This window comes from Vigna unguiculata, chromosome 10, assembly GCF_004118075.2.
Source record: "Vigna unguiculata cultivar IT97K-499-35 chromosome 10, ASM411807v1, whole genome shotgun sequence".
NCBI lineage: Eukaryota > Viridiplantae > Streptophyta > Magnoliopsida > Fabales > Fabaceae > Vigna > Vigna unguiculata.
The window spans coordinates 38,723,602-38,749,638 of NC_040288.1; the positions used below are offsets into that span (position 1 = coordinate 38,723,602).

At 35.5% G+C, this 26,037-nt stretch overlaps 3 protein-coding genes and 1 non-coding gene across 4 annotated transcripts in view; 1 reads left to right on the forward strand and 3 right to left on the reverse strand.

Moving 5' to 3' along the window:
• LOC114166203 (midasin) overlaps window positions 1-5,933 on the reverse strand; it is a 50,572-nt gene extending 44,639 nt beyond the window's left edge. Inside the window, exons 1-9 of the mRNA XM_028050895.1 lie at window positions 5,571-5,933; window positions 4,925-5,241; window positions 4,404-4,470; window positions 4,081-4,316; window positions 3,784-3,993; window positions 3,400-3,569; window positions 2,254-2,363; window positions 2,024-2,143; window positions 1,016-1,091 (exon numbers count right to left, since the gene is read on the reverse strand). Coding sequence (XP_027906696.1) covers window positions 1,016-1,091; window positions 2,024-2,143; window positions 2,254-2,363; window positions 3,400-3,569; window positions 3,784-3,993; window positions 4,081-4,316; window positions 4,404-4,470; window positions 4,925-5,241; window positions 5,571-5,675 — 1,411 coding nt within the window. The 5' untranslated portion in view covers window positions 5,676-5,933. The remainder of the gene's footprint in view (window positions 1-1,015; window positions 1,092-2,023; window positions 2,144-2,253; window positions 2,364-3,399; window positions 3,570-3,783; window positions 3,994-4,080; window positions 4,317-4,403; window positions 4,471-4,924; window positions 5,242-5,570) is intronic.
• Window positions 5,934-9,142: 3,209 nt separating this feature from the next.
• LOC114165651 lies at window positions 9,143-14,652 on the forward strand. Its single transcript, XM_028050223.1, has 4 exons — window positions 9,143-10,618; window positions 10,865-10,980; window positions 11,866-13,448; window positions 13,953-14,652. The coding sequence occupies exons 1-4, from the start codon at window positions 9,143-9,145 to the stop codon at window positions 14,561-14,563; spliced, it is 3,786 nt and encodes a 1,261-aa protein (XP_027906024.1). The 3' UTR covers window positions 14,564-14,652.
• On the reverse strand, window positions 9,686-9,792 carry LOC114167965. Its single transcript, XR_003600563.1, has one exon. It is a non-coding gene; the product is annotated as a small nucleolar RNA R71 (small nucleolar RNA).
• Window positions 14,653-21,018: 6,366 nt separating the features above from the next.
• LOC114165652 (U-box domain-containing protein 35-like) lies at window positions 21,019-24,986 on the reverse strand. The gene is made up of 9 exons (XM_028050224.1): window positions 24,818-24,986; window positions 24,020-24,120; window positions 23,774-23,901; window positions 23,585-23,694; window positions 23,437-23,533; window positions 23,094-23,298; window positions 22,594-22,695; window positions 21,824-22,213; window positions 21,019-21,741 (listed from the first exon to the last, which is right to left on the reverse strand). The coding sequence occupies exons 1-9, from the start codon at window positions 24,984-24,986 to the stop codon at window positions 21,019-21,021; spliced, it is 2,025 nt and encodes a 674-aa protein (XP_027906025.1).
• Window positions 24,987-26,037: the final 1,051 nt, after the last annotated feature.

Consider the following 26,037-nt stretch of genomic DNA (forward strand, 5'->3'; position numbering starts at 1 on the left):
GCTGCTCTCCACATTGCTTCAAATCCAGTGTTTCACGAGAGAACAAAACATATAGAAATAGACTGTCATTTTGTTCGTGAAAAGTTATTGGCAAAGGAAATATGTACTGAGTTTGTGGGATCGAATGACCAACTCGCAGACATGTTGACCAAGTCATTAAGAGGACCTCGAATTGAGTTTATTTGTTCCAAGCTGGGTACATACAATTTGTATGCTCCAGCTTGAGGGGGAGTGTAGGAGTAATTAATATATCTAGGCAATCATGATGTGTAGGCTAGGAGGTTGAGTGTTGGATAACCTCTAACCTAGCACCTAGCTGCAGCCTTTAGTTTTTCACCTTTTTTGTATCTCCTTCATCATATATATAAATATCAGGAATAGTAGAGGGAATTCTAATCAAGCCCTCAAACATATTTTGTCTGTTTTAATCTCAACTCCATATAAATATCCACAGTAAATGGAAGCAACAATAGGCCATAAAAACAGAAATGCATGCATCCTGGGAATTCACAGATGCGAAGAACTTGAAACAATATCATGTCGTGTTCCTTCAAAGATGCATGCATCATGTTTCAACATACTGTATCAAAGGACTGCATTTACTGTGGACTTCCACAAAATGTTGGTCTGGTTGTAGATCTATAGGACAGACACGAACACATACTTCACAAGCAATGCATTTATCAAATTCAAAATGTATTCGACCGCGAAAACGTTCTGATGAGATTATTTTTTCATAAGGATATTGAATAGTTACGGGTAACCTATTTGCATGAGATAAGGTAATCATGAGACCTTGACCAATATATCTAGCAGCTCGTATTATTTGTTCACTATAATTTATGAATTCAGTTACTATAAGGAACATATCGTGAATAGCTCTGAATATTTTTTTTCTTTCTCTTGTTTGGAAAGGAGTCATACTAAAGTACCAAATTAACATGGGCATCAAAAAAACTATCATGTCATAAAAATTATAATAAAATAAAAAAATTGAAAGATGTAAGGTAAAAACCTGCACTCTCAAATGTGTCAAGCTTAGAAACAGAAATAGTTGAAAAAATTCTAAAAGATTCAGCCACCCTTACTACCTGCAAAATATGTAATGTTCCAACAGTTAGTGACAATTACAGAGTAATGGACTGGAAAGTTGACATGAAATTTAGCACTTTGGTGACATTTACACTAGTTTCACCTAAATGTGGCACAAAAAAATGAAATAAAAAACATTTATTAGAAAATTGACATAGTTTACAAAGCAGATACTTTTTAGTGAAACGTGATTAGGGTTCATTGTGCACACAAGATAAATATTTTCACCTAGGTGCAGAATTTCATAATATATTTTGAAGGCTTTTAAGAAAACACAGACTATGATTTAATCAGAGTTTTAATGTATCTTAATGGAGAGACATGTCCATATTGAAGTTGTTCATAATTGTCAACTTGGCCTCTCTTTGGAGTTACACCGTCTCCACATATGGCTGTCTATTTAAAGTAGTTGAATAAATGTAATGGAGTAAAACAGTGTATATTTCTTACACTGTTACACCTTTACTACTGTATTTATAGAATACAAAGGGCAGAATATAAAGAGTGAAGGCACTGCCTTAAACCCTAACCCTAAAGTTGGGTTCCCATACATGAATAAAAAATGAAATAAAACATTACATTTCAACAAAAGTGAACAGCTTCACTACTATGCAGAGGCTAGTTTGTAGCATTTTAGTCACTTCTTCTACTTGTCCTACTGTTCTGCTTAAGTGGATTTCTTAACCTATGTGAGATTTACTTACCTTCGATCCTTCAAATAGAATATCCTAATCCAAAAAAAATGGAAACAGAATATCAAAACATTCAACACTTGGATAAAGTTTCAAAAAGAATGATCATTCTTTGAGACAACGACTTCAAAATGTGACACAAACATATCAAACATATCAAACTAAACCTGAAAAGACAACATATAACACACTGGACTCCAATAACATTATTTAAGAACTGTAAAGTGCAAAGAAATCACCTCCCCGTGTCCTGTTGCAAATGAACCAGCCCCTTCCAATAAAGGCACTAATATGGAGTGCAAATCAGATGGTGCTTTGTTGATATCCTCAAAAACAATCCACAACCCATTCTGCACAGCCTGAGATTAAGACAACAACAAGTATAATAAGAAGCATACTTCTAGGCATACATTGCAAGAAATCTGAATCAGGTTGATGATTAGATATGATAGTAACTATCAAAACAAACCTGGGTAAGTGACCCAGGCTGCCATCTAAACTCCCCGGGCCTATCTGTACAGACATAAGCTCCGACCAATGTTCTACCATCAATTTGGTCATCCATCTGGATGGATAGCACTGCAAATAAGAACATAAAAAATTATTGATGCAAACAAGAATAAAAGAAGAAATTTAGTGCAAGTTAGGTTCAACTTATTTCTGAAAATAAGCTCTTACTTTTACTAGCTTCCTCTTATAGATTTTGAAAAATAACTACATTAGTTTAAAAATTTAAGCATTTTCAAACATGCATTGATTGAGATGAAGATAAGGTAAAGAAAATATGCAATCCTCCAAAACAAACTATAAAATAGTAAACAATCAAAAAATAAACAATATGGAAGAACGCAAAAAAGCTTTGCACTGAATCAATGTCAAACACCAAATTAAAACAAAAACTTGACCTCCAATTCTACCAAAACCCTGAAAACTAATTAAAAATTGGAACACGGACCTAAGACACCAACATTCACTGGAAATGCTGATATAAAGAGCCATGAAAAAATATTAGACGAATAATGTAAAAACATATTACATGCAGAATTTGATCATGCACCACAAACTACACACATACCAAGGGAAAGAACCTAGCTTGACCTATTTATTTGAACCATATCCTCACTATTAACTCTACCAAGTATCATAATCCAAACAAAAGATTAGATCTTATATGAGTCTTCAATTTCAATAACTGTTCATCAAGAAAAAAGAATTCCTATACAAAGAACAACTGGAGTAAATTTTTATACAACAAATCCATAGTAAGATCAAGGCACCAAAACCTTTTTATTCAAGTGAGATGAAGAATTAATAGTGTCAAGGAGGCCCAAAAAGGGCTCTAGTTCAATATATTTCCCTTCACCTAAATCATGACGAAAAAAGTGAGTACAAAACCAGTCTATATAGTTTCCATTTTCCATTAAGCATGTAATGACAATTAATTTACCCATAGTCCAAACCACCCAGCTTCCCCGATAATATATATATATATATATATATATATATATATATATATATATATATATATATATATATATATACATTATATCCTCAATCAATCTGTAGACAAGGGAAAACAAATAATAATAACTAACCAGTAAATACTAAGGCATACCTTGATTTCCGCTATCCTGAGCCACCTTCGCAATAAGAGCAGATTTTCCAGAACCAGTGGGGCCATATAAAAGAACAGGCCACTTCTGACTGACTGCCAAAAGAACTCTATCATAACTTTTCTTCACCATTGAGGTCAATACAAATGTATTACTCAATGATATATCATCCCTAAAATTACAGAAGACGTCAAAATCAAGGGTAATCCAAATGAAATACGTAATATTATAATTTTTTCGAAGAAAAGCTACAAGAAAAAATAAAACAAGGAGAAGCATAAAAACATTCATCTCACTATAAAAGTAAGTGCATATATTCTAAAAACTAAAATCCCAATACATGTCAGAAACAACAGCATTTCAAATACGAATAATATAACATGTACCTTGTCGTAAGTCGTTGCCTCTTTAAATGTTGTGGCAACTCACGAAGTTTTGATGAACTAACAGGCAGATAATTAAAGCCAGAGGATTTTAAACAGTTCTCATTATTCAAATCCATGATTCTATCTGGGGAACTGGACACATAGTCTGCCATTGGCTTGACATAGCAACCAACTTTCTCTAGGGATGTGTCCTGACAGAACTCTTCCCAGCTGAATATGGAAAGTTGAAGATTTGTAATTAAGCATGCACTATATTTAAGTACAACATTTGGCCAAAAGTAAGGAAACATTACTAACCGCAATAGACAAGAAAAAGCTTCCTCAGCTCCAACATTCAGGTTTTCAGTGGCTTTATAACCTAATTTGAGCAGAACGCTCAATACCTGCACCCCACACCATTTAAGATCTGATTTGCATGATTCTCTTACGAGGTCAAGAAAACAAGACCAGTCCCAGAGCTTTGAGAAAATTTCACGTTCCATTAGAAGGAAACGGTATGATATTTGTGCAACATGCAGTTCATGGGTCTCCACCTGTGTTAAGGCATTACTTAGCAATATGCAGAAGCATGACTCCAAATTATTTCTCAAAAAAAAAACTTTACAAAGAAATATACTAACCATAACTTGTTTCAGTGCAAATCTTTCAAATGGAGCAGGAGCAAAATTGAAATAGCTTAATATAGAACTGCGTCAAGAAGCAAAGAAGAACACATAATGTTATTAAAAAATAAGCCAGAACAAACCAAGCTAGAAAAAGAAACTAAGATCGCTAAAACAATTACAGTAAACCAACAATACTAAAAGAACCGACATTTCTACTAATAGGAAGATAGATGATAACTAAATACCTCAAAACTAAGCTAAGCAGAGTACGAGCATTATGAACTATAATTTCATTTTAAAATAATAATAATAATAATATTGAAGTATACAAACTCATCATTTCCTTGAAAATTAAGAAATGGAAATCCTTTTCCTCCTTTCTATTCTTATTATTTACATGTATTTTTCTAACTCTTAAAATTATTAAATGGAGTGTTAGGGGATGAGCACAGCATTTCTTTTATTTAGGACAAAATGGAGGAACAAATACAAAGATAAGCATTGTTATTGAATAAGAGACTCGGGAATATTTGAACCTCAACAGAAAAGGACCCATGTCAAGAGCACGACAGAAAGCTAGACAGGCAAGCTCATGAAGATCCAGACCCCTTCCCTGTTGACTATAAAATTCTACTATATTCACGACCCCATCCAAAACACTGTCACGATCATCTTCACGAGCAGTGTCCTCGGGAATAGACCTCAAATTTGGCACAAGACGAAGCAAAGCAACAGCTTTATCTACAATGCATTGAGCGATCGGTCGGAAACAGCCCATCAACGGAATTGTATAACTCGGGTGCAGAAACACCCCTCCTAGCACATTAACAATTTCCTCTTCTGTCACCTCTCCCTGTCCAGAAAAGAAAAACATGATAAACAAAAAAAAATAATACGAAAGCAGAGTGTTTCTCTTATTGGTTAAAATTTAGGGAAGAGTGATAAATCATGGGTGGAGCTCATCAAACAAGAGTGGGATACACAAAAATTGTGTGGTTTCCAAAAGTTTCTAGAGTAGTACTAAGTTATCGGACTTTCTTGGACTTTCTTGTATTTTTAAATTTCAGTGTACAAAAATGCAGTTGAATTGTATTGAATTCTTAGCAAGAAGATTTCTCTCTTTTTGAACAAAATACTCTTCTTAAAAGAAAAAAAACAAACAATCAGCAATGGAGGCAATACCCTCTGTTCAAGTGACTCAAACTGCGGAAAACACTGGAGCTTTGGGCAACGATCGAGAAATCTCCGAAGTGAAGAATGAAGGTTGAAACTACCGTCAATAGCCATTTGAAGCTGAAACACTTATAATGAAATATGAGAAAAATAAATAGAAAATTTAGAAAACACTTTCGACCTATGAACTAGTTTTGACCTCGCTACAAATAGCGAAAGCAATCAAAAGAAAACAAAAGCGATTAAGTTAATTAGAGAAGGTTAAGATTGTGCTGTGAATGTTTGCCGCCTCCACCGCTGTCAAAGTCCGCGGCGAGTCTTCCACTCCGATAAATGGCTCTTCTCTTCGTCTCTGCTGTTGCTTGTGTCGTGCGGGGTTTTAGGGTTTAAGAGTCATTATATACGTTCTCTCCGTGAACCAACCGAATATGTGTTAAAATGAAAAAGAAAGTTTTAAAGGTAAAATATATATAGTTAATGTTTGGTAAAAAAAAAAATAAAGAATAAAATATATACTTGATTGTAGATAAGAAAATGTCAAAAAGATTATATAGAGTTAATTTTAAGTATTATTGAAAGTGTGCATGGTAGATATGTTTTTATGTAGTTATTTAATTATACCAATTAAATATATTTTATTATAATTTGTAAAATCCTAGACCCTAAATCCAATAATAAAAATATAAAATAAAAACAATATATCATCAAGTTTTATCATAAAGATTCTTATAACAATTATATTTTAAAAGTAATGGATCTTAAAAGTTTGAATACATTAATTCAGTTTAGATAAAATAAAATTGGCATACCCTCTTACTAATATATATATATATATATAAAATAAAAATACTTAGAGACAGCTAAAATTTTTTGGGAATCACTTTGAAAATTTTTCTTGAGGAAGTTGGTTAAAAAGAAATTTGATTTCAGTAAGTATCCTGAGTCTTGAACAACTGAGTGAACTGAACACAGAGGTGAAAAAAAGAAATTTTGGTTGAATTCATAATTAAACAGAATTAGGATATTAGTGCTGCATAGTTAGTCAAGATAATCAGTTGTAACAACAAGTGAGATACCAAGGAAATAAACCAGAAAACCCAGTGAGTGTGTGAATCCTTAAACAGTTTGAGTGTTTCCACTGTTTGTTGACAAATTGATATTGCTTGAGTTTTCACTTGATAACATCACATTTAAAGCATGGAAATGATTAAGGCAATTCTGTTGAATTTATAACTCAGTGCCAAATAGCCAACCTGTAAATAATCATCCTTTGTTGATAGCCCATTTGAGCCTAATTGTTTGAATTATGCACCTTAACCTTAACTTGAATTATTATCCTTTCCCTTTGCACACTTAGGGATAGAGAGCATAGGTGTATTTTTCAATTGTAAGGGTAATTGGTTGGTAGAATTGCACTTAAGGAAGAAAAGGGCTGAGTATCATAATTCACTCTCTAGTATTGTGTAGAAATGTATACATTTACTCAAAAAAAAAAAACAAAAAAAAAAGAACAAAAAGAGATAAGAGTGAATTATGAATGAAAGAGAAACTTGGTGTATTGAGGTCTGAATTATGAGGAATGGAGAGTAGAATTGGGTTTGAATTGTAGTTATGCTCTCTTTTCTAAGTTGTGCTTTTTGTGATCTTGAAAAACCATTATTCTTGAAAGCCTAGCCTCATTACAACCTTGAAAAGACCTTAAGATCCATGCTGATTGTGTGTTTGTGGTTGGATTGAAAATGACTAGCAATTTTGATTTGTTGAAATTCAGTGGAAAATGAGAGAGACACATGCCTGTGAGACTTAAGAGAGAATTTCCTTGGTTATAATCACTTGTTCTTACAATTAGTTTTCCTGAAAAATTGGCTGCACTCTTATCCTACTGCTGTTTGATAATTGGACTCACCATTTGCTTCTGATTTTGAATCTGTGGTTTGGAATGCAAAAGTTGTCTGGAAAGGAACTGTGAAAATGATTTCTCAATAACCAATTTCAGTTTTCGTTTTGAATGGCTGTTGATTTTGTTACTTTGCTTGAGGACAAGCAAGATGCTAGGTTGGGGGGAGTTGATAAGTGCCAAAATTTAGTAAAGATTCATAACAAACTCTGGCACTTATACTTTAAATTTGTGTTCATTTCATATTGATTCTCCCTAAATCTAAGTTTTAATCACATGCTTCCAAGTTTTGATTTAAAGAAATCATTTGATCCTATTTTGTGTGTTTTTCAGGAAAGATTAAAGAGAACTCAAGAAGAGTGAAGGAGAAAGTAAGAAATAGAGAAAATAGGGAAGGAATGCTGTTAACTTCGCTCAAAACCAAAGCATTCTCGCCTAAGCCAAAGCCACTACCGCCATTCTCGCTTAAGCGACGCAGAATCTCGCTTAAGCGAGAGTTCGTGCAGTGGGGACCCTCTCTTGCCCCCATACTCGCCCAAGCGAGCTCAGATGCTGCCAATCTCGCCTAAGCGAGACCCTTTTTTCAGCTTGAAGTACTCTTGCTCGCTTAAGCGAGATGTTGGCTTCAACACATCTCGCCTAAGCGAGAGGCTTTCTTTAGGATGAAGAATGCTGTCTCGCTCAAGCGAGACTTTGGTAGCTTGAGCGAGACTTCGTGGGTATATATTCTTCATGCATCAGAAAGTGATTTTTGAGCTTGGAATTTTGGGAGAGAAGAGGTCCGTGCTGCAGAGTTGATACCAGGAGCATCAGTTTCTCATTTTCTTCTTCTTCTTCTTCTTAGCTCATAGGATTTTGATAGCTACCATGAGTGGCTAATCTTCTCCGTGGGATTGAATGTAATCTACTCGAACTTGGATGTAATCTGGTGATATTTATATATAGCATTTCTGTTTTACTCAGTATTGGTATTATTGTTCTACTCTTAATGCTTACTTCTATCTGATCAATAGATGTTTTGATTTTGATTTTTAGATCTGACTGGAAAGTATTTCTGAAAATCTGATTTGAACAATGATACTTGATATACTGTGATGCTAGGAATAGATCTCAATATATCAATTGCTTTTAACACTCGACCGTAATGCTGGATAGTTTGTTGAATATGTGAGGAATCAATATTCAGGAAACCAATCTTATGAATTTTATACGCGAGGGATCAGTATAAATGATTTTTGAGTATGCATCAATATTGGTATTTTCAGATGTTATATTTTATATTCATCCAGATTACAGACAAGGGAGATAGATGAAATTCAATCCCAGTTTCTTTTACTGTATTTTTCTAAACTTTTCCGCTTTTACTGTATTAATTTTATGCAAAGGTTAATGTCAAATCAAATTTAAAATCTCTGTATATATATATATGCTGATCGAGATAATTAATTATTTCAACTGAATCCGTTCCTCGTGGGTTCGACACTCTTACTTCAAATCATTATACTACAGTTGACTTTTGGTACGCTTGCCAAGAGATTCAACAAGTATTTTTGGCGCCGTTGCCGGGGAACGGTGTTCTTTTGAAATTTCTAGTTATCTCATCCAGCTTTGTGTATATTTTTCTTTATTAGATAGCTTATTAAATTTTCCCTTTATACTAATCCTTGCTTGAGCTGTTTGATTTATGCTCTTAAGAGGTCAGGTTCCTGAAGATCGATTAGCATTTGACCCGGAGATAGAAAAGACAGCTAGAAGGAACAGAGGCAAAAGCAAAAAGAAGCAAGGAAAGACAAGGGAAGAATCTTCCAGTACTTCCATCACACCTCAATCAGAAAACATGGAGAATCAGAGACCAGCTCCAGCCAGGAAGACACTTGGAGACTATGCTATGCAACAAGGGCCGAGATATTTTTCTAGCATAGCAATACCATCCACCACTAAAACTCTGGAGATGAAGCCAGCTTTCCTCAGCTTGATCAGTTCTCATCAATTCACTGGAATGGATAATGAAGATCCATACACTCATCTCTCTACATTCTATGAATTGATAGGAACCATGGGCTTTCAAGAAGGAGATCTTGAGCATGTATACATGCGGTTGTTTCCTTTTTCTTTGGCAGTTAAAGCAAAGGAATGGCTTAAGTCACATCCAAATCAGAGTTTGAATAGTTGGAAGGATGTTGAGGAGAAGTTTTTGAACAGATTCTTTCCACCATCTCGCTACATCAAAGCCAAAGCTGATATTTCAACGTTTAGGCAAGGACCAGATGAACCATTCTGTGAAGCTTGGGAGCGGTTCAATTCCTTATTGAGGAAATGCCCAAATCACGGATTTGAGGATATTGCTCAGTTGAACATATTCTATAATGGTCTGAGGCCTGACACCAAGATGATATTAGATGCAGCAGCAGGTGGAACAATGATGAGTGTAGATGCAGAACAAGCAACAAGAATCATTGAGGCATTAGCATCCACAGATCATCAAGCTCAGCATAATAGGCAAACTGTTCAGAGGAAGGGAGTGCTTGATCTTAGTACTACAGATGCGATCTTAGCTCAGAATAAGATTCTGACTCAACAGATTGAAGCACTGACAAAGCAGATGTCTAAATTACCAGAGCAGTTGCAAGTTGTGCAATCTTCTCCTAGTCAACAACCCATGAGATGTGACTTCTGTGGAGGAGATCATCCAAATGGTCATTGTTCTTATCAGAGTAGCTCACAAGGAGAAGTTCAATATGTGAGCAACCAAGGAAGACCAGGAAATTTCTCCAACAATAACAACTTTTCACAGGGGTGGAGAAACAATCCAAATCAGAATTTTGGATGGAAGCAAGATGCTGGTCCTTCAAACAGACAACCTCCTTATCAACAACAACAACAACATTATCCTTCGGTGCATGACAGAACATCTAAACTGGAGGATACTTTGGAAAAGTTTATGCAAGCTTCTTTGATTAATCAGAAGAATACAGAAGCTTCAATCAGAAATCTTGAAACACAGGTTGGACAGTTGGCAAAACAATTATCAGATCAGCAGACAAGTCAATTTTCAGCCAACACACAGACTAATCCAAAGGAGCATTGTAAATCTATTACCACTCGAAGTGGTAAAGTTGTGGGAAGAGGGATTGGAGACAACCTGGGTGTAGAGGAGGAGGTGTTGGAGGAAAAAGAGAGAGAGAATGAAAAAAATGAGTGTGAGGGAGAGGAAGAAAAAAATAAAAGAGAGTTTGTAAATAAGAGAGAAGAAAAGGAAGAAAAAAATAAAAGTGAGGAGAAAAAGAGGGAGAAGGGTGAGAAACAGGTGCCTCAGTTGAAGAGCCTGCCATACCCTCAAAATCCCTCCAAAAAAGACAAGGAAAGGCAGTTTGCAAGATTCATGGACATTTTCAAGCGACTGCAGATTAACATCCCCTTTGTGGAAGCTATGGAGCAGATGCCGACATATGCAACATTCATGAAAGAGCTCCTAACAAAAAAGAGAAGATTCTCTGAAGAGACAGTGGAGCTTGAAGCAGGGTGTAGTGCTATAATTCAGAAATCATTACCTCAGAAATCTAAAGACCCTGGGAGCTTCACTATTCCAGTTACAATCGGGACATTACCAGTGGGAAAGGCATTGCTTGATCTGGGTGCCAGTATAAATCTGATGCCTTTGTCTATGCTAAAGAGAATAGGAGATCTGGAAGTGAGGCCTACACGGATGACATTACAGCTAGCTGACAGATCCATGAAGTATCCCTATGGTGTGGCAGAGGATGTCTTGGTTAAGGTTGACAAATTCATGTTCCCAGTTAATTTTGTAGTAATGGATATTGAGGAAGACACTGAAGTTCCTCTAATACTGGGAAGACCTTTCATGAAGACGGCCAAGGTCATTATTGATGTCGATGATGGCAAATTAAAGGTCAGGGTGCAAGATGATGAAGTCAACTTTAATGTATTTGAAGCAATGCAGCACCCGAAGGACAAGCAACAATGCTTCAGGATGGATGTGATAGATGAAATTTTTCTATCATCCAGGAAACAATTGACAAAGGCAAGCCCATTAGAAAAAGCTTTGATTGGTGCTTGTGATGATCTGGAGGAAGATGAAGAAAAGGAAGTTGATGAATACCTAACACATCTGAATTCAGCAAAAGAAATTGAATCAAATGATATACAGCCGGAGAAATTGCAGCAAGAAAATAGAACTGAAAGTCAGAAGCTGGAGCTAAAGGTATTACCTCCTCATTTAAAATATGTGTTTCTTGCAGATGGAGGTAACAAACCAGTGGTGATTAGTAGTGCTTTAACGGCTTCTGAAGAAGAAAAGCTTATTTCAGTTCTTAAAGCCAACGAGGGTGCAATAGGTTGGACTTTATCTGATCTTAAAGGAATTAGTCCATCCTACTGTATGCACAGAATTCATATGGAGCAAGACTACAAGCCTGTAGCACAGCCTCAGCGGCGATTGAATCCAACCATGAAAGAGGTGGTCAAGAAAGAAGTAATGAAGTTACTTGATGCAGGTATGATCTATCCAATCTCTGACAGTGCCTGGGTCAGCCCGGTCCAGGTAGTTCCAAAAAAAGGAGGTATGACTGTTATTTGTAATGATAAAAATGAATTAATTCCTACTAGAACAGTCACAGGTTGGAGAATGTGTATAGATTATAGAAAATTAAATCAGGCCACTAGGAAAGATCATTTTCCTTTACCTTTCATGGATCAAATGCTAGAAAGGTTAGCAGGGCAAGCTTTCTATTGTTTTCTGGATGGATATTCTGGTTATAATCAAATTGCAGTGGATCCAGAAGACCAAGAAAAAACTGCTTTTACTTGTCCTTTTGGTGTGTTTGCTTACAGGAAAATGCCGTTTGGATTGTGTAACGCACCAGCAACCTTTCAACGATGCATGCTTGCAATTTTCTCGGACTTGGTGGAAAAATGCATAGAAGTCTTTATGGACGACTTCTCTGTATTTGGGGCTTCATTTGATCAATGCCTGGAAAACTTAAACACCGTACTGAAGCGGTGTGTTGATACTAATCTGGTTTTGAATTGGGAAAAGTGCCATTTTATGGTAACTGAAGGTGTGGTGCTGGGCCACAAAATCTCTGCTAAAGGTATTGAAGTTGATAAAGTTAAAGTGGAGATCATTGAAAAGCTGCCACCACCCAAAAATGTAAAGGGTATCAGGAGTTTTTTAGGCCATGCTGGGTTCTACAGACGATTCATCAAAGATTTCTCCAGAATTGCCAAACCACTCAGCAATCTGCTCAACAAGGATACACCTTTTAATTTTGATGTTGAATGTTTGCATGCATTTGAATTGTTAAAACAGAAATTGGTTTCAGCTCCTGTGATAATTGCTCCTGATTGGAATTTAGGCTTTGAGTTAATGTGTGATGCAAGTGACTATGCCATAGGAGCAGTTTTAGGACAGAGGAAATCCAAAGTTTTTCATGCTATACACTATGCTAGCAAAGTCCTTAATGAAGCTCAAATTAATTATGCAACAACTGAAAAGGAATTGCTAGCTATAGTTTATGCATTGGAAAAATTCAGAGCATATTTGATTGGTTCATCTATCACTGTATATACTGATCATGCTGCAATTAAATATTTGTTAACCAAATCTGATTCAAAACCAAGACTAATTAGATGGATCTTATTGTTGCAGGAATTTGATTTGGTGATCAAGGACAAAAAGGGAAGTGAAAACTTTGTAGCTGATCATTTGTCTAGATTGGTGAATACTGAGGTGACCAACACTCAATCAGAGGTGCAGGAGGAGTTTCCTGATGAAAAATTGATGATGGTGCAAGAAAGGCCATGGTTTGCTGACATGGCCAATTTCAAAGCTGCAGGGGTCATACCTGAAGATTTTAATTGGCACCAGAAGAGGAAATTCCTGAAAGATGCACACCAATATGTGTGGGATGATCCTCATTTGTTCAAAATTGGAGCTGATCAATTGTTGAGAAGGTGTGTATCCGATGATGAGGCAAAAAGCATTTTGTGGCACTGTCATAGTTCCCCATATGGAGGGCACTTTAATGGAGAGAGGACAGCTGCAAAAGTCCTCCAGTCTGGATTTTATTGGCCTACCTTATTCAAAGACGCACACAAATATGTGCAACATTGCAACAGCTGTCAGAGAATAGGGGGAATCTCAAAAAGACATGAAATGCCACTGAATATCATTTTAGAGGTTGAGGCTTTTGATTGTTGGGGAATTGACTTTGTGGGACCACTGCCATCTTCTTTCTCAAATGAATACATTTTGGTGGCAGTTGATTATGTGACGAAGTGGGTTGAAGCAGTAGCAGCTCCTAAGGCCGATGCCAAAACTGTAATCAAATTTCTCAAGCGGAACATCTTTTGCAGGTTTGGTACTCCAAGAGTGTTGATTAGTGATGGTGGTTCACACTTTTGCAATGCTCAACTTCAGAAATGTTTGGAACATTATGGAGTGCGGCATAAAATTGCATCACCTTATCATCCACAAACCAATGGACAAGCGGAGGTGTCAAACAGGGAAATCAAGCGTATTCTAGAGAAGACTGTAGCATCTTCAAGAAAAGATTGGTCAATGAAGTTGGATGATGCACTCTGGGCATACAGAACTGCTTATAAATCTCCCACAGGTTTATCCCCATTCCAGCTGGTATATGGTAAGTCATGTCACTTACCGGTTGAACTGGAGCACAAGGCATTCTGGGCCTTGAAATTCTTGAATTTTGATCCAAAGGCAGCAGGAGAAAAGAGAAAATTACAGCTGCAAGAATTGGAAGAAATGAGACTCAGCGCTTATGAGTCCTCTAAGCTCTACAAGGAAAAGATGAAAGCTTATCATGATAAGAAAATTCTCAAAAGAGAATTTTATCCTGGTCAATCAGTGTTATTGTTCAATTCCAGGTTGAGGCTATTCCCTGGAAAGCTAAAATCAAAATGGTCAGGACCATTTCTTGTCAAGAATGTGAGACCTTATGGAGCCATTGAACTAGAGGATCCTGAATCTAAAAGGAGCTGGGTTGTAAACGGGCAAAGGTTGAAGCCCTATCTTGGTGGTGAGATTGATAGGCTCGCCACAATCATTCAACTTGATGAACCTTAAATGAAACAGGCGTCAGGCTCGTGACGTTAAACAAGCGCTTCCTGGGAGGCAACCCAGTGTTTTAATTATGTTTTTGCACTTCAATTTCATCTTTTGTGTGATTAAATGTGTTTGTGTATGTAATTATGTGTTTGTGTTTATAGCTCTATGTTTGTGTGTAAAAAGGTGAATTTTAGCATCCAATCATCTCAATAAGGCAAACCATGCAATTTTGGTTGTTTTTAAACAAAACTGGTATGCTAGGCATGGGAATGAGTTTTGGTGCCAGAATTGAGATCATCAAATGTTAAAAATTGCCTTGTTTTGGCCAAATTGTGAAATTTGAGTTTAAAAGCTTGATTTTGAGTTTGTTGATGTGAAACTTTTTGGAATGATAGAGAATTGACTGAAGTATGGTTTGATGCGTGTTTTAGAGTTATTTGGATTGAAAGGATCATGAATCAAGTGAGGAGAAGTTGAGCAAAAATTTGAGAAGTGGCAAAATCAGAGTTTTCCAAAACTGCACAAAATCTCGCCCAAGCTAAACATGTCTCGCCTGGGCGATATATGCAGAACCTGAGCTAACCAAGTTTGCTGATATACTCGCTTAAGCGAGTAGTATCTCGCCTGGGCGAGAATGCCCTGCACCAGGGGTGTTTTGGGCGAAACAGTCTCGCCTGCGCGAGACTTTTAATTTTTTCCTCTCACGCTCATCTCGCTTAAGCGAGCCATTCTCGCTTAAGCGAGAATTCGCGTTTAAGTGAGGGACAGTGGCAGATTTGTTCACTTTCTCTCTTCTCTCCAAACCCTCGCTCACCTTCTCTTCTCTTCAATTTTGAGCGCGCCACAATTCAGTCTTTTCTCTGCATTTTAGCTCCTAATTTTCGGCTTCTCTTTGCTAATTCCTTTTTAAGGTAAACTCTACCTCTCATTCTCTTCAATTTCACCAAGCATAATCACGTTTTTGTGTTTTTGTAAACCCTAGGTAGTATCCATGCTATAATTTGATGCATTTTGTGTTTATACTGTGGGGTTTAGTTTGAATTGATGCTGAAATTGAAAAATGTGGGTTGCTTATGGTTGACTTGTTTCAAAATTTTTCACCATTTGAAAATGCACTCCATGTGTTTGATAAAATGCCCTACTTAAAATGCCATGTTGAAATTGTTCTTGTTTGTGATTGGTTAGTGAATTAAGCTGAATTGGTCATGTTTTTGGTGGTTAATTCTCATACTTGCAGGTCAATGGGTAAAACGAAGACAACAGCTAAACATCCCGTTATTGAGACCAATAAAGGGAAGAGGAGAAGACGTGCAAGTAGCTCTTCTCCTGAAAGGCCAATAACCAACCGTTTTAGAGACCCCGAAAGAGAAGAACGTTATGAAAAGATAAAGAACTGGGTCTTTATCAAAGAAAGAAAGGTGGTTCTACTTCCAGATGAATATGATCCTTTCTTGAATGGCCTTATCAGGAGAAACTGGATGAAGTTGGCTGACCCGCTTCCCAAATTTGACCCAGAAATTGTCAGGGAATTCTATGCAAATGCTTATTCTGAGGACAATCCTGGTGAAAAGAGATCTAAAGTTAGGGGAAGGTGGGTAAATTATGATCGAGCTGCTATCAGTGAGTTCCTTGGTAATCCACTACCTTTACAACCAGGGCAACGCTGTGACTTCACAACAAGAAGGAGGAGTCATGAACCTTATGACGAAAATGAAGTGGCCCTCCTTATATGCGCTGCAAATCGATCTTATCAAGTCGGACCCACTGGAAATCCCCTCAGAATTCTAAGAGGGGATATGAAAACATTAGCCCAAGTCTGGACCACATTCTTACTTGCAAACATAGTGCCCATTGGTCATGTGTCAGACTTGAACGTGCCTAGATGTCATCTCCTTTATTGCATAATGAGGGAGGATCTCACTGTTGACGTCGCCACAATTATATCTGAAGAGATCCACAAATTTGTGAGATACGAAGTCAACAGTAGGAATGACAAGGCAAAAGGTGCTTTGGGTTTTCCGGCCTTGATCACAGCTCTTTGCCAGGAACAAGGGGTGGAGGTAGACCTAACTGAAAAGATAAGACCTTCAATTACCAAGAAATTCATTGAACATTTTTGTACTCACCCAGAGGACTTGGAGCAGCAAGAAGAGCCCCAGTTGGACCAACAAGCTGAAGACCAACCAGCTGAAGACCAACCAGCAAGAGAAGAACAACAAACAGGGCCCACACAGCAACCTCAGCTCAACATGAATAATGAATTGCTTGAGCAGATGAGATATCTGAGGTTGCAGATGGAGCACACTCACCAGCAAAATGCTTCTATTCATAGAGGACAACTCCACCTTCAGGAGTACCTCTATCACAATGTCCGCGGACCATACCCAGGCATAACTCCACCAGAATTCTTCACTTATCTACAGTGGCCTGGGGACAGTCCTATTTTCCCAGGGGGAGGTGGACCTGATGCAGGTGAGGGACCATCAGGAGCTGCTGACACAGATGGAGCAGACATTGAGGATGAGATTGATTTTGGAGGAGATTGATCCACATCACCATTCCACCCTTCAAACTCTATAAATACGGTTTCATTGTTCTTTTTCTTTTAGTATTTTGCAGTATTTATGTAATTATTACTATTTTGCTTTAGTTGTTTTGGCTAGAATGTTATATTTTCTAGTTGATTAACTGTTTAACTTTACTTTTTGGCTTAGTATTTTGTGCATAATACTTAGAGACAGCTAAAATTTTTTGGGAATCACTTTGAAAATTTTTCTTGAGGAAGTTGGTTAAAAAGAAATTTGATTTCAGTAAGTATCCTGAGTCTTGAACAACTGAGTGAACTGAACACAGAGGTGAAAAAAAGAAATTTTGGTTGAATTCATAATTAAACAGAATTAGGATATTAGTGCTGCATAGTTAGTCAAGATAATCAGTTGTAACAACAAGTGAGATACCAAGGAAATAAACCAGAAAACCCAGTGAGTGTGTGAATCCTTAAACAGTTTGAGTGTTTCCACTGTTTGTTGACAAATTGATATTGCTTGAGTTTTCACTTGATAACATCACATTTAAAGCATGGAAATGATTAAGGCAATTCTGTTGAATTTATAACTCAGTGCCAAATAGCCAACCTGTAAATAATCATCCTTTGTTGATAGCCCATTTGAGCCTAATTGTTTGAATTATGCACCTTAACCTTAACTTGAATTATTATCCTTTCCCTTTGCACACTTAGGGATAGAGAGCATAGGTGTATTTTTCAATTGTAAGGGTAATTGGTTGGTAGAATTGCACTTAAGGAAGAAAAGGGCTGAGTATCATAATTCACTCTCTAGTATTGTGTAGAAATGTATACATTTACTCAAAAAAAAAAACAAAAAAAAAAGAACAAAAAGAGATAAGAGTGAATTATGAATGAAAGAGAAACTTGGTGTATTGAGGTCTGAATTATGAGGAATGGAGAGTAGAATTGGGTTTGAATTGTAGTTATGCTCTCTTTTCTAAGTTGTGCTTTTTGTGATCTTGAAAAACCATTATTCTTGAAAGCCTAGCCTCATTACAACCTTGAAAAGACCTTAAGATCCATGCTGATTGTGTGTTTGTGGTTGGATTGAAAATGACTAGCAATTTTGATTTGTTGAAATTCAGTGGAAAATGAGAGAGACACATGCCTGTGAGACTTAAGAGAGAATTTCCTTGGTTATAATCACTTGTTCTTACAATTAGTTTTCCTGAAAAATTGGCTGCACTCTTATCCTACTGCTGTTTGATAATTGGACTCACCATTTGCTTCTGATTTTGAATCTGTGGTTTGGAATGCAAAAGTTGTCTGGAAAGGAACTGTGAAAATGATTTCTCAATAACCAATTTCAGTTTTCGTTTTGAATGGCTGTTGATTTTGTTACTTTGCTTGAGGACAAGCAAGATGCTAGGTTGGGGGGAGTTGATAAGTGCCAAAATTTAGTAAAGATTCATAACAAACTCTGGCACTTATACTTTAAATTTGTGTTCATTTCATATTGATTCTCCCTAAATCTAAGTTTTAATCACATGCTTCCAAGTTTTGATTTAAAGAAATCATTTGATCCTATTTTGTGTGTTTTTCAGGAAAGATTAAAGAGAACTCAAGAAGAGTGAAGGAGAAAGTAAGAAATAGAGAAAATAGGGAAGGAATGCTGTTAACTTCGCTCAAAACCAAAGCATTCTCGCCTAAGCCAAAGCCACTACCGCCATTCTCGCTTAAGCGACGCAGAATCTCGCTTAAGCGAGAGTTCGTGCAGTGGGGACCCTCTCTTGCCCCCATACTCGCCCAAGCGAGCTCAGATGCTGCCAATCTCGCCTAAGCGAGACCCTTTTTTCAGCTTGAAGTACTCTTGCTCGCTTAAGCGAGATGTTGGCTTCAACACATCTCGCCTAAGCGAGAGGCTTTCTTTAGGATGAAGAATGCTGTCTCGCTCAAGCGAGACTTTGGTAGCTTGAGCGAGACTTCGTGGGTATATATTCTTCATGCATCAGAAAGTGATTTTTGAGCTTGGAATTTTGGGAGAGAAGAGGTCCGTGCTGCAGAGTTGATACCAGGAGCATCAGTTTCTCATTTTCTTCTTCTTCTTCTTCTTAGCTCATAGGATTTTGATAGCTACCATGAGTGGCTAATCTTCTCCGTGGGATTGAATGTAATCTACTCGAACTTGGATGTAATCTGGTGATATTTATATATAGCATTTCTGTTTTACTCAGTATTGGTATTATTGTTCTACTCTTAATGCTTACTTCTATCTGATCAATAGATGTTTTGATTTTGATTTTTAGATCTGACTGGAAAGTATTTCTGAAAATCTGATTTGAACAATGATACTTGATATACTGTGATGCTAGGAATAGATCTCAATATATCAATTGCTTTTAACACTCGACCGTAATGCTGGATAGTTTGTTGAATATGTGAGGAATCAATATTCAGGAAACCAATCTTATGAATTTTATACGCGAGGGATCAGTATAAATGATTTTTGAGTATGCATCAATATTGGTATTTTCAGATGTTATATTTTATATTCATCCAGATTACAGACAAGGGAGATAGATGAAATTCAATCCCAGTTTCTTTTACTGTATTTTTCTAAACTTTTCCGCTTTTACTGTATTAATTTTATGCAAAGGTTAATGTCAAATCAAATTTAAAATCTCTGTATATATATATGCTGATCGAGATAATTAATTATTTCAACTGAATCCGTTCCTCGTGGGTTCGACACTCTTACTTCAAATCATTATACTACAGTTGACTTTTGGTACGCTTGCCAAGAGATTCAACAGTAATTTACTATAAAGATTATAGTTAAAGATTAAAGTATCAACATATATATAACTTGACAATCAAATTAATTAAACATTTAAACTATTCAAATATAATTAAGCAACATTCTAGTATTTAAAATTATGAAATTGTGAACAAATATAATGGAATAGTAAATAATTATTAAAAAAAAATTAACAAAATTAAAAAAATTTGTAAAAAAATGTTGGTGGGTTAAGTGGGCCAACCCACCTTCAACCCGGCTCGAACCCGTTTAACCCGTGGGTTAAGTGAGCCGGGTTGAGTTCAACCCACTTTTGAAAAAGTTAAATTTTTCTCAACCCAACCCGGCTCGAACCCGTGGTGAGCCGGGTTGGCTCACGGGTTGAAACTCATTTTGACATCTCTAAGTACAACCTACTTGACATCAGAATAAATTTGAGTGGCTAACCCCACTCACACTGAGTACATCTTAATTATCAACCCAATAAGTTCAATTGGCTAACCCGACTCGCGTATTAAATAGGCATGATATAGGGTAGTTTAACACTAAAATTACCAATTTGGTGTAAGTTTTAAAAAAGTTAAAACTTAAGGTAAGTAATGTCAACATACCACAACTTCAATACAAAGAAGTTGTATTGCACCAATGTGACACAACTTCAATACAAAGAAGTTATGCCAACATGACACGACTTAAATTTGATTATGGTAAAGTCATACTACATTGACACAACTTCTTGTATTAAAGTCATATCACGTTGACACGACTTATTTCAAGTTGAAATTTTTTTAAAAATTGTGCGAGATTGGTAATTTCAATGTTAAATTGTCAGGGATCAATGAAACATTAAAGTTTTACCAATGTGATATAACTTCAATACAAAGAAATCGTGTCAGTTTAATTATGGATGTGTTACATTGACATGACTTATATTTCGGTGTTAAATTGTCCCATATTAGTAAAAAGACCAATAATAACATCAAAATTCAATAACTAGTATATTAGGCATGTAGTTCATTGAAAAAATATTAAGAATGCAAAAATGTTCTTATATAACATTGAGTCATGGGTTGTTATCTTTTTACCAATCTTCTAACAATACCTGATCAATTTTTTACAAGAAAACAATAATTGGATTGCTATTGGAGATTGGGTAGGATCAAGATGGTCTCAAGCCATGTGATGTCTTAAGGGATATATGTTTTCATCGTCCCACAACCTCGATATTTTGTTTAACTCTGGTAAGACAACAGTACCAAGGTCTGGTCTATCACGTTTTCTTAACTCGCAACATTTTAAGGCCAACTTAGCGAATGATGAAGTTTCTTCTATTGGCCAGTCTTTAACACTTGGATCAAGCACCTCACTTAAAGTATTTGACATAAGAGCCTTTTCAACCAAGTGTGACAAACCCATTGGAGATTTTGCTGTAATGATTTGTAGCAACACCACTCCTAATGAATATACGTCTGATTTCACACCCAACAATCCTGTTTGTTGATACTCAGGATCGATATAACAAAATGTTCCAGCTGCACCAGTTAAACGGTATTGTGTGGTTTGATTAGCCATCGAAGGAGGAACAAGTCGTGCCAGACCAACATCACTAATCTTGCTCACATAGTTCTTATCTAAGAGAATGTTTGCTGGTTTCAAGTCCCGATGCACCAAGGGTTCTGGCTTTGTCTGATGAAGAAAAAGAAGACCGGTGGCGATCTCAGATGCTATTTTGAAACGCGTTTTCCATGGGATTGGAGGACTGTTATCTCTTTGAAGTAGACGATCTTCTAAGCTTCCATTTACCATATACTCGTACACAAGAACCCCAAACTCTGGACATGCTCCTAAGAGAAGCACCATGTTTGGATGTCTTATGGTGCTTAAAACAATGACCTGCATGAAAACCATTCATGTTAAATACTAGTAACATGCTTTAAGCAAACATCTTCTTATTAAAAGAAAACTACAATTTTACCTCCTGTTGAAATTGTTTTTCTGCATATGCTAAATCTGGTTTCACAGCCTTAATAGCAACAGTTGTGTGATCAAGAACTCCTTTAAAGACAGGACCATATCCACCTTCACCAATTTTTAAAGCATTGTCGAATTTATTTGTTGCAGCATCAATATCTTCAATTGTATATTTTCTGTAGGGAATATTGTTATATATAACTTCCTGCAATGCTTTAATCGTATCTCCTTCCTCATGTTTGGATTTCAATTCAACTTCCCTTCTCTTTTGAGACTCCGTTTTTACCAAGTGTTTTGACATTTGTGTGGACTCCATAGTCATTTTCGTTTGAGCAAGCTTTGCTTCCTCCATATCACGTTCTTTCTCTTGCCTATACTTTTCAATCTCCATTGCCTGATTAGACAGTTTTTTTTATTATTATAAACAACAATGGATTACGAGAAGAAATTCAGATTCTCTAATAAGTTTTTCTGCAGTGTACTCTACTGAATATTAAAAATATACTATATTGATATTTTAAAAATTCAAAATCAGTGACCATATTCGAAATCACACCAGAGGAACAACACAGACAAATTCATCAAAAAATTCAAATTTTACATGATCTCAAACTACATGTGTATAGTTTGTATATGAAAAGTAGTTGTGTTTTAAAATTGACAAAAAGAAATAGTTAATAACATGTTTAATAAGCAATAACTAAAACCATATACGGTTACAAATACTGTAATAATGTGTCATTCCATTAAACAAAAGTTATAACATGAATTTACCTTCTGTGTAGCTAGAACAGCTTCTTTGCAAGCCATACCATACATCTCTGCAGTTTTTTGTAGTTCTAATTTCAATTTCCTCATTTGCATATCAAAGCTCACCTGCAATTTGAAAAAGATATGTAGTTTTTGTCAATTATGCTTAAAAATTTCACCTAATTTCAAATGATCAAAGTAGGGAGTAAAGCATATAGGTTAAGTTAATCTAACCTCAAGCTTTATATCATGTATTATGTTTTGAAAGGGATACATGTGCAAGCAAACTTGGTTCTTATTATGATTGTGAAATACACATACGTTTTTTTTTTTTACTTTCTTAAATGCTAAACTATGTGAAAAAGTAACATTTTCCTTCTTTGTAATAAAACACTTACTTGATCTTTTAGAGAAGAATTGTTCCCACAATGGTGTGAACTGGTCCTAGAATGGTATGAAATTGGCCTAATAGAATGGTATGAATTGGTCCCACAATGGTGTGAATTGGTCCTAGAATGGTTTACCACAACTTTTTGGTTTTCATGTAACTTATTAATCAAAGGAGGACCAAGTGTTTGCCCCGTGCTGTCACTATTTCCAGGAGTATTATTTGCAGATGAATTTTGTGATGAAGGGTACTCAATTGGACTTTTTGGTGAATTTGTTTCTTCATGTAAATATTCCCAAAGTTTATTAGATTGGTGTTTCACTACATCTTTGATTAGTTTCCTGCATATTCAAGCGAGAACACAAAAAAAATTAATACCTGTAATAAAGTCATAAAGCTTGGAATAACTTGAGAAATGAAAGTGTCACCATTTGGCAAAATAATAGATTGAATTATGATTTAAGGTTGAAAGCATGTACCTCTCTATATCTTCAAAAGCTATCTGGTTATTGGTGAGATCTTTGTGTGGTTGATCCAATGGATCACTTTCTAAGAAATTGACTATGTCTTTTATAGATTTAGCTGGTGTGGCTTCAACATTTTGATGATTATGATGAGGATGATGATGACCTGATGGTCGAATATGTTGTACTTTTCCTTTTGAGATAACATATAAACTGCATGTGTCTGGTAAGGATTTTGCTAAACTAGCTGACACATCATCTTTGTTAAATCTCCTATAATAAACCACACAAAAACCATTCATTAAAACTCAATACAAAATTGCTAATATTAACATGTGAGAGAATAAATTACCTTAGAATAGAACCCCAGGAAGAAGTAGCAGCACCAACAACAAGGGTGCTTATACAATTGTCAACAACGAAAGCAATGAGTGCACTTGTAACATCAAGGTCGTGCAAGACCAATTCCTTTGTTGATATCTGAAATTATCAACATCCATAATAATAATTATTATTATTATGGTAGCAAATTTTCAGTTATGATACACACATAAGAATTTAAAATTTGATTTAAGATACACTGGAATACATTACACACCCCTTTTCTGGCACAAAATCCTCTAAAGGGAAGAAAGAATTGGTGCAATTCTTCTTCATTTGGTGGACGTCCATTTTTGGGTGCATCATTATTATTTTCAGCTGCACAAACCAAATTTGAAAAGTCATGGTACATAGTTGTTGTTTAACTTTTATATATAAGGAAACCCTTTTGTTTAAATTGAGAAAGTCAAAAAGAGAAGAAGAAAGAAAAATATGTTGAGAGTTGAATTTATGTGCTTATCCTCTAAAGGGATACTTAATGATTTGATGTAGTTTCGCTCCAAAGGAAAATACGAAGAAAATCATACTTGAAAAAAAGACTCAAAGAAAACTTAGATATAAATTTAAGTCTTACATAGAGTAAATTTGAAAAATTTGAATACTATAATAAGAAAATTCATTATTGTCTTAAAAGTTTTGTGTTTGAGGTAGTGTGTGTATATGTGTTAGACTTTGTCAGATTGATGTTAATTTTCTCTGGTCATTCTTTTTCGAAATACTCATCACGTAAAGTAAGATGTGAAGAGATTTATGATTGAAAGAGACTCTTAAAAAATTTAAATGTGAATCTAAATTCTATATTGAGTAAAAATGAGAAATTTGAACACCACACAAGAAAACTCATAAATATAAATGTTTTGGGTTTGAGGTAGTATCGATCATTTATAAATGTGTTAGATTTTATCAGATTAATGTTAATTCTCTCTGATCATTCTTTTTCGAAAAATCCATCACATGCAAAATGTATATTTTCTAAGGTTGAAAAATTTAAAAAGACTAAGGAGAAGGTACCTACGTGTAAGCATGGTCTTAGTTCGAACATGAAGAAGAATGCATGAGGAGTTCTTCTTTAGGAGGTGTTCCACAGCCCATTTGACAGCACCATTGCTATGTCGACCTCCGCTAACTGCGATCACGGTGGAGTCTCTTCCGACCACAACAGTTGTTGGAGTATTGGAAAACATGATGGTACCTTGTCTCGCGTGGGAACGGATTATTAAAGAAACTAAGTTATTTGAGACACATGAGACACAAGGAACGAGGTTATTATATTCTCGTCAAGTTTCTTGTTTTGTCAAGCAAACTACCATGATCTGGTGGGAACTGTACTATTAGTTGGATTGCCATTTTTAACAATCTTTGTGTCTACATATCATGTGCCTAAGTTTAGTTCTAACAATGGTTGTCGATGTTATTTATAAAGATAGATTAGATTTAAAAAACAAATATTAGTTTGAAGTTATCATCATGCAGCCAAGATTAGGGTTTTACAACTTTTGATTTCATTACTTGTGCTTGTTTAGTGTACGTATAGAAGTCTATCATGATATTGACAGTGAATATTTACACTATATATGAAAAAGTAGAAGAAAAGGAAAGTTCTTTTCTTTCTTTTTTTTTCAATTAAAAAAATTACAAGTTGTAAGGAGTCTAAGGATCATTAAACATAGTTCTTTTTATCTAATTTTGACAATATTGAAATTTGGAGAGAAAAATGTAATTTATATACTGTTTAAATCTCACCAATTGAATATTATAAAATAATATTTTCTTTTTCATCAAATTTTTTTAACCATTTCCTTTTACTTTATATTTTTTATATGTTGAAATTTTTAATTAAAAAATCATTACTTATATTATAAAATGTAATTTTTTATTTATGGGTTAAGTATGTTTTTAGTTCCTGAACTTTGGCCAAAAATTGGAATGCGTCCCTGGTCAAAACTTTGATAAATTTTAGTTCCTAAACTTTAAAAATTAATGAATATAGTCCTTTTAATCCAATAACGTTGATTTTTTTTTAACATGTGGGACGTATTTCATGCTAATATTGGAGTTGTTTATGCCGTTTGACACATTCTCGACTCAATATTTACTGAGAAATGCATTCGAAACCTAAAAAAAATTAACAAAATTGGGTTAAAAAAATTATATTCATTCATTTTGAAAGTTTAGGGACCAAAATTTATCAAAGTTTTGACCATAATGAATTTCAATTTTGGATCAAAGTTCAGA

Coding starts and splice junctions, on each gene's coding strand:
- LOC114165651 (XM_028050223.1), top strand. CDS start 9,143: ATGCTCTTAAGAGGTCAGGTTCCTGAAGATCGATTAGCATTTGACCCG. Junction 10,981..11,865: donor ACAGTGGAGCTTGAAGCAGG/GTGTAGTGCTAT, acceptor CTGTATGCACAG/AATTCATATGGAGCAAGACT. Junction 13,449..13,952: donor AAGGTGTGTATCCGATGATG/AGGCAAAAAGCA, acceptor CTTATCATCCAC/AAACCAATGGACAAGCGGAG.
- LOC114165652 (XM_028050224.1), bottom strand. CDS start 24,986: ATGTTTTCCAATACTCCAACAACTGTTGTGGTCGGAAGAGACTCCACC. Junction 23,695..23,773: donor TCCTGGGGTTCTATTCTAAG/GTAATTTATTCT, acceptor GGTTTATTATAG/GAGATTTAACAAAGATGATG. Junction 21,742..21,823: donor AAAAACAATTTCAACAGGAG/GTAAAATTGTAG, acceptor GTTTTCATGCAG/GTCATTGTTTTAAGCACCAT.